General features: G+C 41.7%; 1 protein-coding gene across 4 annotated transcripts in view; it reads right to left on the minus strand.

Moving 5' to 3' along the window:
* Window positions 1-9,988, minus strand: part of LOC106566514 (ankyrin-1) — a 123,951-nt gene extending 113,963 nt beyond the window's left edge. For all 4 annotated transcript variants that reach the window (XM_014134721.3, XM_082955379.1, XM_082955378.1 and 1 more), the window contains exon 1: window positions 9,319-9,988. In XM_014134721.3, coding sequence (XP_013990196.1) covers window positions 9,319-9,444 — 126 coding nt within the window. In that variant the 5' untranslated portion in view covers window positions 9,445-9,988. The remainder of the gene's footprint in view (window positions 1-9,318) is intronic.
* Between the last annotated feature and the right edge of the window lie 3,960 nt (window positions 9,989-13,948).

The raw sequence follows: 13,948 nt of genomic DNA on the forward strand, positions 1-13,948 counted from the left end.
TACCACCCCATTTTTACAGTAGGATTCAGTCTGGATATTGAATGGTCAAAGCGCAATGGCAGGTAACAGATTACGTATATGTACATGGAACATTAGAGGGAGCCATAACCCCATTAAAAGGAAGAAGATACTGTCCTTTTTGAAAAAATAAAATATTGATATTGCCCTATTACAAGAAACTCATTTGAATGATAAGGAGCATCTGAAATTACAACAAGGGGGGTATGGTCAAGTGTTTTTCTCATCATTTACATCCAGAAGTAGAGGTGTAGCAATTCTTGTGAAAAAGAACCTACCACTTAAGGTCTTGAAGTGTGTGAAAGATAAATTGGGTCGCTTTGTTATAATTAATGGTACTTTACAAGGGCAGAGCATTTCCATAATGAATATTTACTTCCCCCCCTGCCCACCCCCCTGACTTCCTCACTAAGGTATTTCTAGACTTTTCAGAATTAAACTCAGACACTGCAGTGGTTGGAGGAGATTTTAACTGTTTGTTGAACCCCCTTATTGATAAGCTTCCCAGTGGTATAGCCTCACTCTCTCCTCAAGCTAAGTCACTTACAGCTATTTGTGACGATCTGGGGTATGCTGATGTTTGGAGAGCTTTTCATCCCTCCAACAGAGAGTTCACTTTTTTCTCTGCACCTCATGGATGTCAGACTAGAATAGATTACTTTTTTATGCCCAGGACGTCACTGCAGTCGGTTTTATCCGCTAGGATAGGAAGCATAGTCATATCTGATCATGCGGAGGTGATCCTGGACATAAAACTCAACGGGGCATTCAATCAGTCAAGACACTGGAGGTTGAATACAACCATTCTTAACCTGTTAGGGCTAGGGGGCAGTATTGACACGGCTGGATAAAAAAACATACCCGATTTAATCTGGTTACCACTCCTACCCAGTAACTAGAATATGCATATACTTATTACATATGGATAGAAAACACCCTAAATTTTCTAAAACTGTTTGAATGGTGTCTGTGAGTATAACAGAACTCATTTGGCAGGCAAAACCCTGAGACATTTTCTGACAGGAAGTGGATACCTGATGTGTTGTATTACCTTTAAACCTATGCCATTGAAAAACACAGGGGCTGAGGAATATTTTGGCACTTCCTATTGCTTCCACTAGATGTCACCAGCCTTTACAAAGTGTTTTGAGTCTTCTGGAGGGAGATCTGACCGAACAAGAGCCATGGAACGATGATGGCCCATTAGACACCTGGCGCGCGAGTTCATGTTGGGTACCCTCGTTCCAATACGTTATAAAAGAGTATGCATTCGTCCACCTTGAATATTATTCATGTTCTGGTTAAAAAAGGCCCTAATGATTTATGCTATACAACGTTTGACATGTTTGAACGAACGGAAATATATTTTTTCCCCTCGTTCATGACGAGAAGTCCGGCTGGCTTAGATCATGTGCTAACAAGACGGAGATTTTTGGACATAAATGATGAGCTTTTTTGAACAAAACTACATTCGTTATGGACCTGTGATATCTGGAAGTGACATCTGATGAAGAGAATCAAAGGTAATGGATTATTTACATAGTATTTTCGATTTTAGATCTCCCCAACATGACGTCTAGTCTGTATCGCAACGCGTATTTTTCTGGGCGCAGTGCTCAGATTATTGCAAAGTGTGATTTCCCAGTAAGGTTATTTTTAAATCTGGCAAGTTGATTGCGTTCAAGAGATATAAATCTATAATTCTTTAAATGACAATATAATATTTTACCAATGTTTTCTAATTTTAATTATTTAATTTGTGACGCTGACTTGACTGCCGGTTATTGGAGGGAAACGATTTCCTCAACATCAATGCCATAGTAAAACGCTGTTTTTGGATATAAATATGAACTTGATAGAACTAAAAATGCATGCATTGTCTAACATAATGTCCTAGGAGTGTCATCTGATGGAGATTGTAAAAGGTTAGTGCATCATTTTAGCTGGTTTTATGGTTTTGGTGACCCTGTCTTTGAATTGACAAAACATTACACACAACTCTTGTAAATGTACTGTCCTAACATACTCTAAATTTATGCTTTCGCCGTAAAACCTTTTTGAAATCGTAAAACGTGGTTAGATTAAGGAGATGTTTATCTTTCAAAGGGTGTAAAATAGTTGTATGTTTGAAAAATTTGAATTTTGACATTTATTTGGATTCAAATTTGCCGCTCTTGAAATGCACCAGCTGTTGATGGAGTGCACCACGGGTGGCACGCTAGCGTCCCACCTAGCCCATAGAGGTTAAAGACCATACATTCACATCATATTTTATTACAGAGTTTAAGGCATTTTTCTCTATTAACTCTCAATCAACAGATAACCCCTCACTCCTTTGGGAAACCTGTAAAGCGTACGCCAGGGGTCTGATTATGTCATATGCAGCCACTAAGAGGCGGAAAAAGCGTGAAAAGCAAAAAACACTAGAGGGTGAATTAGGAACTAAAGAGAAGGACTACATTAAAACTCCCACTCCTGCCCTATTAAAGGAAATATCAGTCATTAGATCAACGTTGGACTCCCTCCTAACACAGGACGCTGAAAAGAAAATGAGATTTGTCAAGCAAAAGCTATATGAACATGGCGATAAGCCAGGAAAGTACTTGGCGTACCTAGCTAAAAAGAGAGCTGACTCACAGTCAATTGCAGCTATTACTGATTCTGATGGCAATCATTTATATGAAAATAAATTGATAAATGACTCATTTAAGAAATTCTATGCAAATCTTTATGCCTCAGAACTGCCAAATGACGCACCCAAGTTAATGGAGAACTTCTTTTCTAAGATTGAGCTCCCTACTATCTCCGAAGAACAGAGGTCTCTCCTTAATGCTCCTATTACTGAGGAAGAGATAATGTCCGCAATTAAGAATCTGCAAAATGGTAAGGCCCCAGGACCGGACGGGTTTTGTAGTGAGTTCTATAAAGAATTCCATGGCCTGATCCTTGATATGTTTAACCACTCATTTTCAAATGACCAGCTCCCCCAAACGCTGCGAGAAGCCAACATATCACTTATTCTCAAAAAGGGAAAATGCCCGGAGTCTTGTTCCTCGTACAGGCCAATTTCCCTTCTGAATGTGGATAGAAAATTGCTTTCTAAAATTCTAGCCACAAGATTAGAGGACTCACTGCCGCTAATTGTGAAAGGAGACCAAACTGGCTTCATTAAGGGACGTAGGTCATGTAACAATGTCAGACGGCTTCTTAATGTAATTGAAGTCTACCAACGAAGTGCTATGGATGGTCTTGTGCTCTCCCTAGATGCTGAGAAAGCATTTGATCGTGTGGAGTGGTCTTACCTATTCTTTGCTCTAAATAAATTCGGACTGGGGGACAACTTTATAAAATGGGTGAAAGTTTTATATGATGACCCTCAGGCTGCTGTCCTTACTAATGGACTACGGTCAAATAGCTTCCCTATACACAGAGGTACCAGACAGGGCTGTCCTTTGTCCCCCCTCCTATTCGCACTTCAATCACATCTCTTATTAATATTATTGAGTTATTCAGCGAATTCTCAGGCTACAAGATTAACCTAACTAAATCGGAGGCTATGCCACTTGGTAACCTTCACTCTGTACCTAATATTTCTCCCCCCTTCCCTTTTAAATGGTCTCCCTCAGGTTTTACATATCTGGGTATATCTGTAACTCCTAAATTCCAACAAATGTACAAAGCCAATTTTGTTCCCTTGTTCGACACAATTAGACAGGATCTGGAGCGCTGGAACTCTCTTCCGATTTCATGGTTGGGTAGAATATCCCTCTTGAAAATGAACATTTTACCTAGGCTACTCTACCCAATCCAAATGATCCCAGTATTACTCTCCAATAAGGTAATAAAGGATGTAAATGGATGGCTAAGTTCCTTTATATGGAGTAAACGCAAGCCAAGACTTAAGATGGCAATATTGCAGCTGCCAAATTCTATGGGTGGCTTGGATCTGCCCAATATCAGGTTCTATCAGTGGTGTGCCCACCTATGTTATATTTCAGACTGGATCACAAACGATGACTCCTCTATTTGGTTAGACATTGAGACTTCTCTTTCAAAATACCCTTTACAGGATCTTCTGTTTTTCACAAGTTTCAAGTCTGTAAAAGATCATTGTAACAACCCCATTACACTTAACACACTCAAAGTATGGAAGTCAGTTCAACGTTTCCTGGGAAGGTCCAAACTAACCTCTGCTCTTACCCCAATTCTTAACAACCCAGATTTTGCCCCAGGATTGCTGGATGCTGGCTTTAACGTTTGGCTTAATAAGGGCATACGCAGACTAAATGACTTATTTGCAGATAAGATTTTATTGTCATTTGAGCAGATGGTCGAGAAATATCAACTCCCAAAGCAGGACTTTTTCCGTTTCCTACAAGTAAGGCATTATATTCTGAAGAGCACCACCTTAATTGGCAACCCTGATATGTCTGTCATTGAAAGAATGCTTTTTTTCCCACAAAGGAAAATGTCTGTAAGTCTGCTTTATGATGCTTTAAGGTCCTTTTCCGCTGTCGATACACAGAGGGTGAAACAAGTGTGGGAGAAAGAACTGTCTGTTACTATTGATGAAGAGATGTGGGAGGACATTTGGAAATATGCAAAAACAATATCTATATGTAATCGTACTAGAGCAATTCAATTAAGAATAATATACAGATTGCATATATCCCCAAATCGCAGACATGCTTTTAGCCCCTCTTCCTCCTCTCCTCAGTGTCTTACATGTAAAACTGATACAGGCACCCTAACACATTGTTTATGGTCATGTACCAAAATACAAAGATATTGGTCTGGTGTTCTGCAAGAAATTGAAAAGATCCTAGGGGTCGATCTAGAATTGGACCCAGTCTCTCTACTGTTGGGTCTACCTAGTAGGCATGTAACTTCTGTGGGTAAGAGGAGGCTTTACAACATCCCCACCTTCGCAGCAAGGAAAAACATACTTTTACAGTGGATTAGTGATAAGGTTCCCTCTATTAAAGATTGGCATAAGATACTATTTGAATGGGTACCGCTGGAATATCTGACATGTACATTGCATTCTAAGACAGATCAGTTCTACAAAGTATGGGAACCTTACCTAAATTACCTAGAACCTGAAGTATCAGCTATTATGCTGCAAGGATTCTCTTAGAATGGTGATCTATGCATTTCAGAATTACACTATACGTTCCATGTGGGGAACTCAACTTCTTGGTTTAAACTGAGCTTTTTATTTTCATTTATTTTTTATTTTTTTTGTATATTTTTTTTTTTTTTTATTATTATTTTTTTCTGTTCATGTTTGATTAAATGTATGTATTGAGAGACGCAATGGGGGGGATGGGGTGAGAGAAGCGCTGAGCGGGGAGAGGAAAATGGTGGGTGTGTATGTGTGTGTGTGTGTGTGTGTGTGTGTGTGTGTGTGTGTGTGTGTGTGTGTGTGTGTGTGTGTGTGTGTGTGTGTGTGTGTGTGTGTGTGTATGCATACATACGGATATGTGTAAGTGAGTGCGTTTTTTTTTTTGCCTTGTCCTTGTTGTTGTATCTCTTAATATGGGTGAAAATTGTGAAACTCCAATAAAAATACTGTTACAAAAAAAAAAACGAATATCGTCCGATTCCGATATGCTTACCGATATATCGTGCATCCCTAATTTAAAATATTTATTTTTTGATGAAAACTCTCAGTTTTTGCCATAGCCCTTCTTGGCTTCCATAGGTTTGAAACATGAGCAAGCCTGTTCGAGGTGTCAGACTTGACGACAGTTGCAATCCATCGGAGTATTGTGATTGGTTGAGGCAGGGCTTAGCGAAGGGTCAATTGGCACACACAGATATAGCACAGCCATTATGCAAGCAGTACATAGCAGTTTCAGCAAGGCTTCTAAAAATGTTAATGCAAAATGTTAACAGCTTGGAATTCTACTTACAGAAGGTCTAAGACAGTGCACATCCCTGGTCACCGAAACATTTATTTTGTCATTTTTAGTCATCTCGTGCCTCCACCTATGAAGGAAGAGATCATCCTCAAGGCCAAAGCAATACTAGAGATAGTGAAAGCCTCTGAGCTCACATTTTAATGGTTTTATCATTAGAGGACTGCATCCAGGAGGATATATAAAAGAGGAATGAGGTAACATGAAGCCATATCATCTCACACACACACGCACAATTGCACATACAAACGGACACGTGCTCACACACACACACAACGCATTAGCAGGTCTTGAGTTTAGTATTGTATTAAGTCCACACCCTGTGGAAATAGGAAAATGTACTACAGCCCAATGCATTGCAATGAAAACACACAAAACATTCTACAGCATCCCTACATTTGATAATACTTTCTCCACTTTTCTCAGCCAACCTAAAACCCTAACAGATCTTTAAATTGTGATGATTGAGAAGATACGGTGCATTCGGAAAGTATTCAGACCCCTTGACTTTTTCCACATTTTGATACGTTACAGCCTTATTTTAAAATTGATTAAGTATTTTTTCCCCTCATCAATTTACACACAATACCCCACAATGACAAAGCGTAAACAGGTTTTTAGAAACGTTTGCATTTCTTCAGACCTTTTTCTATGAGACTCGAAGTTGAGCTCAGGTGCATCCTGTTTCCATTGAACATCCTTGAGATGTTTCTACAACTTGATTGTAAGTCCACCTGTTGTAAATTCAATTGATTGGACATTATTTGGAAAGGCACACCTGTCTATGTAAGGTCCCACAGTTGACAGTGCATGTCAGAGCAAAAACCAAGCCATGAGGTCAAAGGACCTGTCCGTAGAGCTCCAAGACAGGATTGTGTCGAGGCACAGATCTGGGGAAGGGTACCAAAATATTTCTGCAGCATTGAAGGTCCCCAAGAACACAGTGGCCTCCATGATTCTTAAATGGAAGAAGTTTGGAACCACCAAGACTCTTCCTAGAGCTGAGCAATTGGGGGAGAAGGACCACGGTCATGGAGGTAACCAAGAACCCGATGGTCACTCTGACAGAGATCCAGAGTTCCTCTGTGGAGATGGGAGAACCTTCCATAAGGACAACCATCGCTGCAGCACTCCACCAATCAGGCCTTTATTGTAGAGTGTTCAGACGGAAGCTAATCCTCAGTAAAAGGCATATGACAGCCCGCTTGGAGTTTTCCAAAAGGCACCTAAAGGACTCTCAGACCATGGGAAACAAGATTCTCTGGTCTGATGAAACCAAGATTGAACTCTTTGACCTGAGTGCCAAGCGTCACGTCTGGAGGAAACCTGGCACCATCTCTACGGTGAAGCAATGTGGTGGCAGCATCATGCTGTCGGGATGATTTTTCAGGGGCAGAACTGGGAGACTAGTTAGGATCGAGGGAAAGATGAACGGAGCAAAGTACAGAGAGATCCTTGATGAAAACCTGCTCCAGTGCTCTCAGGACCTCAGACTAGGGTGAAGGTTCACCTTCCAACAGGACAACGACCCTAAGCACACAGCCAAGACAACGCCGGAGTGGCTTCGGGACAAGTCTCTGAATGTCCTTGAGTGGCCCAGCCAGAGCCCGGACTTGAACCCGATCGAACATCTCTTGAGAAACCTGAAAATAGCTGTTCAGTGACGCTCCCCATCCAACCTGACAGAGCTTGAGAAGATCTGCAGAGAAGAATGAGAGAAACTCCCCAAATACAAGTGTGCCAAGCTTGTAGCGTCTTACCCAAGAAGACTTGAGGCTGTAATCGCTGCCAAAGGTGCTTCAACAAAGTACTGAATAAAGGGTCTGAATACTTATGTAAATATGTTATTTAATTGATTTATTTGTATAAATTTGCACACATATAAAATTAAACGTGTTTTGCTTTGTCATTATGGGGTATTTTGTGTAAACTGATGAGGATTTTTTTTTAAATCCATTTTAGAATAAGGCTGTAACGTAACAAAATTTGGAAACAGTCAAGGGATCTGAATACCTTCTGAATGCACTGTATGCATGAAGATATTGTAGTGTAGACACCTTTTCTTTTACACATACTGACAGGGTAGATCATCACATTATGGAAGGGTTATCATTAATTCATTATGCCGCTGTCTCAACCTTATTCCAATGCCAACCTTGGCATACAGCAAGCAATATGATGTTTCAAATGTGTGTGTTGTATTGAAATGATTGCAGCCAACAATTGCTATTAATTGGTATTGCAGAGGTATCCTCTCCTTCTCTCCTCCCTCTCTTTTGCCGTCTCTCATTTGGATGGTGTTGATGTGGAGGTCAGAGATAAAAGCTGGCCTGTGACAGATGTTTTGAACAGGATATCCTCCATGTAAGACGCCCCTGACATTGCTGAGACTGTTTGCCATGGTATGAACAACCGTCACGTGGAGATACCGGCTCCTCTCTCCATCCTCAGCCTTCTCCAAGATCCCACAACTCTACACACCGACCTCACGTTGTCTTATAGTGATGATAATACACACACAAGACATCAACAATGAGGTGTCATGTCACCATCATTACCCAGGTAATGAGCAAATCAGCCATGATAATTCAAGGAGCAGGTGGAGATGTCACTGTAGCCTACAGCACAGAACACTGACTCAAGAGATAGAGGCAGCTGCAGTGCACCCTATTGGAGAACATCCTTAACCCTTAATCTCACAGGTAGAGCTGGGAGGTTTACATTAAAACAGGCTGTTCTTTATAGGTGGAATATTATGTTTAGCAAATATGGGAAGGAGAGAAGAGATCACTCTTTCCATCTCAGCCGAGGATGGATGAACAGTCTCTCACACACTCATCTAGGAAAGTGACTATAAAAGCCAGCCTATCAGAGATATGTGGCACATACTACAGCAGATCCACAGGAGGGGAAAACAATAGAACCTGAAAGGCACATTAAACCCAGCCAACAGGACATAACGACTCAGCTACGAGATTAGGAGAGGGGAAGAGTGGAGGGAGACAGAGGATCCCTGCCTGTCTCCCCACACCGCCACCGACCCTCTGTGACGCCACCCTCCAAGAGAAATGACATATGGGGAAAAGACCAGAGTAAAGAGCATGACACCCTCCCGGGGAGAAGCGGGCAGGGCATGTCTGACTGAACAAACACAACCTGTGCATGAGCAGCTGTGCATGACTGGTTAACACATGGCGGGTGTGCGCGTGACTGTGTGTGTAATTATATTGTTAAGCATTCCTAACCTGTCCTGTACAATGGAGGGAGGGAGACAGGTTGAGAAATGGAGGAAATTAACGAAAAGGAGAGAGAGGGGAACATAGAGAGAGAGAGAGAACAAAGACAGAGAGAAATTGACACCATCCTCAGTCAGCCATACCTTGCGTCTGCGGTCCCTCGATCGATTCCTCTTCTTGTTCTTCTCCTCCTCCTTATCCTTCAGCTCCTGAGCTGCGAGCTCCGCTAGGTCCTTGTTCTTGCGTAGCTGCTTGGCGGCTTGCGCCATGGTGCCGCAGCTGCTATCGCCGTAGCTCCAGTCGTCACAGTAGCGGTCCCTGCCCCAGCCCAGGCTCTAACGACGGCTGTGGCTGCCACTGCGTGTGTGTGGCGGTGGCGCTGGGAGCGCCTGTATGTGTGTGTGTGAGCGGGAGCGCCGTGCTCTAGCGACCGAGTTCCCAGCAGCCACAAATGAGATGCTGCTAGTGTTACTGCTGCTGCTGCAACTCATCCAGTAAGGCTGTGTTGCACTGATATGCCTCGCCTCCCCTCCCCCTCACCCAGCACAGACCAGTCACGCAGTCCTGGGCTCAGCACGATGGGGATCCTGCTGCAGAGCTCCCTCTCTCTTTCTCCCTCTGTTATGCCCTCCTCTGCTTCTCTCTACCCTCCTCTACTGTCCTCTACTTCACCGACCAAGCTGCTGAGAACTGTGTGTGTAAAATACAATTGCAAGGGCACACGAACTGCAGATTCCTTCAAATAATTTTGTCACCTCTTGCTTTTTCTTGCCTCTTCCACAGTTCCACGATTCCTCAAAGGAAAAGGACAACAATCCTGCAGCACAGCAGAAATGTTGTTATTCTTCAATCAAATATATAAACTGGGTGGTTTAAGCCCTGAATGCTGATTGGCTGACAGCCGTGGCATATCAGGTCATATACCATGGGTATGACAAAACATTTATTTTCACTGCTCTAATTACATTGACTACCAGTTTATAATAGCAATAAGGCACCTCGGGGGTTTGTGGTATATGGCCAATATACCACGGCTAAGGGCTTTGTACAGGCACTCCGAGATGCGTCGTGCTTAAGAACAGCCCTTAGCAGTGGCATATTGGCTATATACCACACCCCCTTGGGCATTATTGCTTAAATATACAGCCTTTTCTTCCTCTGCTCTAAAGGCTATTCTATATATCTTTTGGTTTTCAAAGATGTATAGAGAATTGTTGGTATGTATTTCTCTGTGTGATTTATTGACATGGAGGAGTACACAAGCAGTAAGATGGGGCTGTGTTCACCCTAGCTAATCAGGTTCTGTTATATTTTACAGTCAGCAACAGACAAGGAATAAACATCAAAAACGTGTGTTTCATAAAAATTGCATGCACTTCTCCCTTTCCTTTTCACTGTAGAACAAATAATGAATCATTCCAGAACCAATAAGGACCTCACACAAGCATTGATCGAGGGAAAAGAGAGCAAGGGCAACATGGAAATGGAAGTAAAAGGCATATTCTAGTCGCTCCATTTATTTATATTCCAGTCACACTAAATGTAATCTCAGCGCTATATGTGGGATCCTTCTCAACGCCAGAGACATAGAAACAAAGGAATTACACTGACATCATGGTGGGGGTCTCACTCTCTCTGCATAGTCTTAAGACAGCAGCCACCTGACTGGAAACACATTAGTCATATTTATTTACGGTTTCTATGAGCCAATATACCAGCACACCTGCATTCAACTGCCTGGCTTGAGAATGCAACTGAATTGCTTTGCTCATTCCAGTTAGCCTACCTGCAAAATGAAGCATTAAATCAATACTGTGCATAGGGAACACAAGCATTTTTATTTTAAAAAGTAATAGAGTAATTAAAAGTGTTTCCCATTAAGGACTCATAGATGAATAGGGGATGTCTCCCTGGTGACCAAGCAATTTATCTATTGAGTGTGTGTGTGTGTACAGTATGTCAATAAAACCTGCATTGATTTGGGGTCTTTCCATTAATCGCTTTTCATGCGTCATTCAACACGGTACAAACTCCACCTACTACTACTGACACCAAGCAGGGAGGGAAATTCTTTTGGTGTGATTGAGAGCTTTGGACTTTATTTTGACTTATGGTAATGGTCCCCATTCAACTGGAGGAACTAAACACTCCAAAATATAGTTCAATAGCCCCAGGAATAGAATGGGGGTTTATTCTGTGTTCAGCACAAATGTCAAATGGGAAATGACATACTAGGCACATCTACGTAGGCTAGGCAGTATTCCACTCTAACTGATGGGGCAGGATCCAATTCAGTTTTTTTTCCATGTGTCAAAAATGTCAGTACAACTATGAGAATATATTTTCTAGCTGCAAAAAGTCTGGAATACTAAAATGTGCATAATACTGCCACCTACTGAAATGTTGGTGAATGCTATCATATAAATCATTTCAATAATGACAATGCATTTTAATCTACAACAATAAGACTGCTGAACCTATACTCATACCTCAATAGTGCAGACTAATGTTGCCAGATCTCCGAAAATCAACATCCGACATTCCAAAATATAGATAGGCCAAACTGTAAGCCTTCTATAAATTCTCATCCAACCAAAAATGCCACAGCCCAAACGTTTCACCCTGTTATATTGATTTCAGCACGATATCGATGGAAGTGGTAAAAAAAAGTGTTGCATTACACTTAACGCGTTGGAGACCCACTTGAATCAAAATAGTAGTCGGATGTTATAGATATTTTCTGTTTAAGCACCCAACTTCTCCCCAGCCATGTTACGGACTCGGGAGAGGCGAAGGTCGAGAGCCATGCATCCTTTGAAACACGACCCTGCCAAGCCGCACTGTTCGCTTAACCCGGAAGCCAGCCGCACCAATGTGTCGGAGGAAACACTGTCCAGCTGGCGACTGAAGTCTGCTTGCAGGCGCCTGGCCTCCACAAGGAGTCTCTAGAGCGCAATGGACAAGGAAATCAGGTCAGCCAAACCCTCCCCTAACCTGGACGACTCTTGGCCAATTGTGCTGCGCCACTCGGGAGGCCCTGGGCTCTTGGTCTCTATTAAAGTCGCTTGACGAAAATCAACATCCGACAATCCAAAATATAGATAGGCCAATACTGTATGCCTTCTATAAGTTCTCATCTAACCAACAACGCTACAGCTCAAACGTTTGACCCTGTTCTTTTGATTTCAGCATGAAATGAAAAAGTGTTGCATTACACTTACCTCGTTGGCGACCCACTTGAATCAAAATGCAACACTTCAAAATGTAGCTAGCTGTCTTCTACAAATTGTAGGCAACACATTATTACCAGATTCCGTGTAGTTTTTGATCTGTGTTAGTTTTAACAGGACTTGCAACCTTATCTCCCCCTCGTGCAATTGATTTCAATGTGATATCAATATGAGTGATTGGAAAATAAGTGTAGCGTTTCTCTTTCTGTTTTGGCGACCCCCAAATCAAATTGCCTCACTCCAAAATGTAGCTGATTTATGACTTCTGCATGTTGTTCTCTAACCAGTGACGTAAAAAATATCTCCAGTTTCCATGTGTTGTTTTAGTTGTGTTAGTTTCAACAGCGCTACAACCTTAATCCCTCCCACCTATTCGATATCAGTTATTTATTGCCACTTGTCAAAACACCAGGGTTTTGGTGCGTGTGCAGTTTATAAGGTGCTAGTTTAAAACATACAAGTAATATGATTACAATTGCTGCACATGTGTAGATAGTAGATTTTAGGTTTTCAATATGTAACGAACTGTTTCTGCATATTGCATATTGATTTGGACACCTACAACACCAAGTGTCGCTGGAAGGCAAAGAAGATAATCAGGGACCCCAGCATCCTGAGCCACGGCCTGTCCTCCCCGTTCTATCACTCAGACGCAGGCAGTATAGGAGCATCATGGTAAAAACTGTAAGACTGGCCAATAGCTTCTACCCCCAGACCATCAGGCTTCTACCCCCCACCTCAAAGGACATTTTTACCCTGCCCTCCCCCCAATACACATGTATTATGCTGAATAGTCACGACTAGTCACCTACTCACCCTGCTGCTCCTCCTGTGGACATTTCTCATCCCCTCTAATGGACGTTAACCCTGTCCCCACCCCCAATGGACATCTATCAATGACACAGTTGTTAAAATGTATTTATTATTATGTATATTTGTATTATTATCTATTTGTATTATTTTATTTCACTTTGTCCTGCATTGTTGGAGCTCGTGCCCTGTAATTACATCTGCAACCCTGTGCATGATGTGACTATTAAACTCTCTAATCTCTAATGTCTAATCTAATCTCTAAATTGTGTTTTGACATTGGGCTATTTATCAAAATGGCTTGTCAACAGGAAGCAGCGACAATACATTTTCCATAAAAATTTTGGGAACATGAATGTAACTTTCAACATTAATTTCCAATGGTATTGTACGATTGATTTATTTTGATGATAGCCTATTCCAATAACAGAAATGTCCAAAAAGGGTTTTCCTTGCCTACGAGGAGCTCTTAAAATTGTTGCAAAACAGGATTCAACATTGCCATCTTGTGGTTTAAACGTGTCTTGTATTGCTACGGCCGGGTAGTAGTAGAGTAGTTTGTAACCACAACAACGTGAGAAAACGGTTAGAAAACTTGCCAATTTATCCACGGACCGTGCACATTTGGAGTAGACTTAACCCTCGTGGAATTTATAAAAGCTGCTGACTTAACATGTGATTTCAATTTAATTGAGAAACGAGAGAGTAGCCTAATAAGTAATTATTACTTTAA

This window comes from Salmo salar, chromosome 01 (genome assembly GCF_965601325.2).
Source record: "Salmo salar chromosome 01, fSalSal1, whole genome shotgun sequence".
NCBI classification, from domain to species: Eukaryota; Metazoa; Chordata; class Actinopteri; order Salmoniformes; family Salmonidae; genus Salmo; species Salmo salar.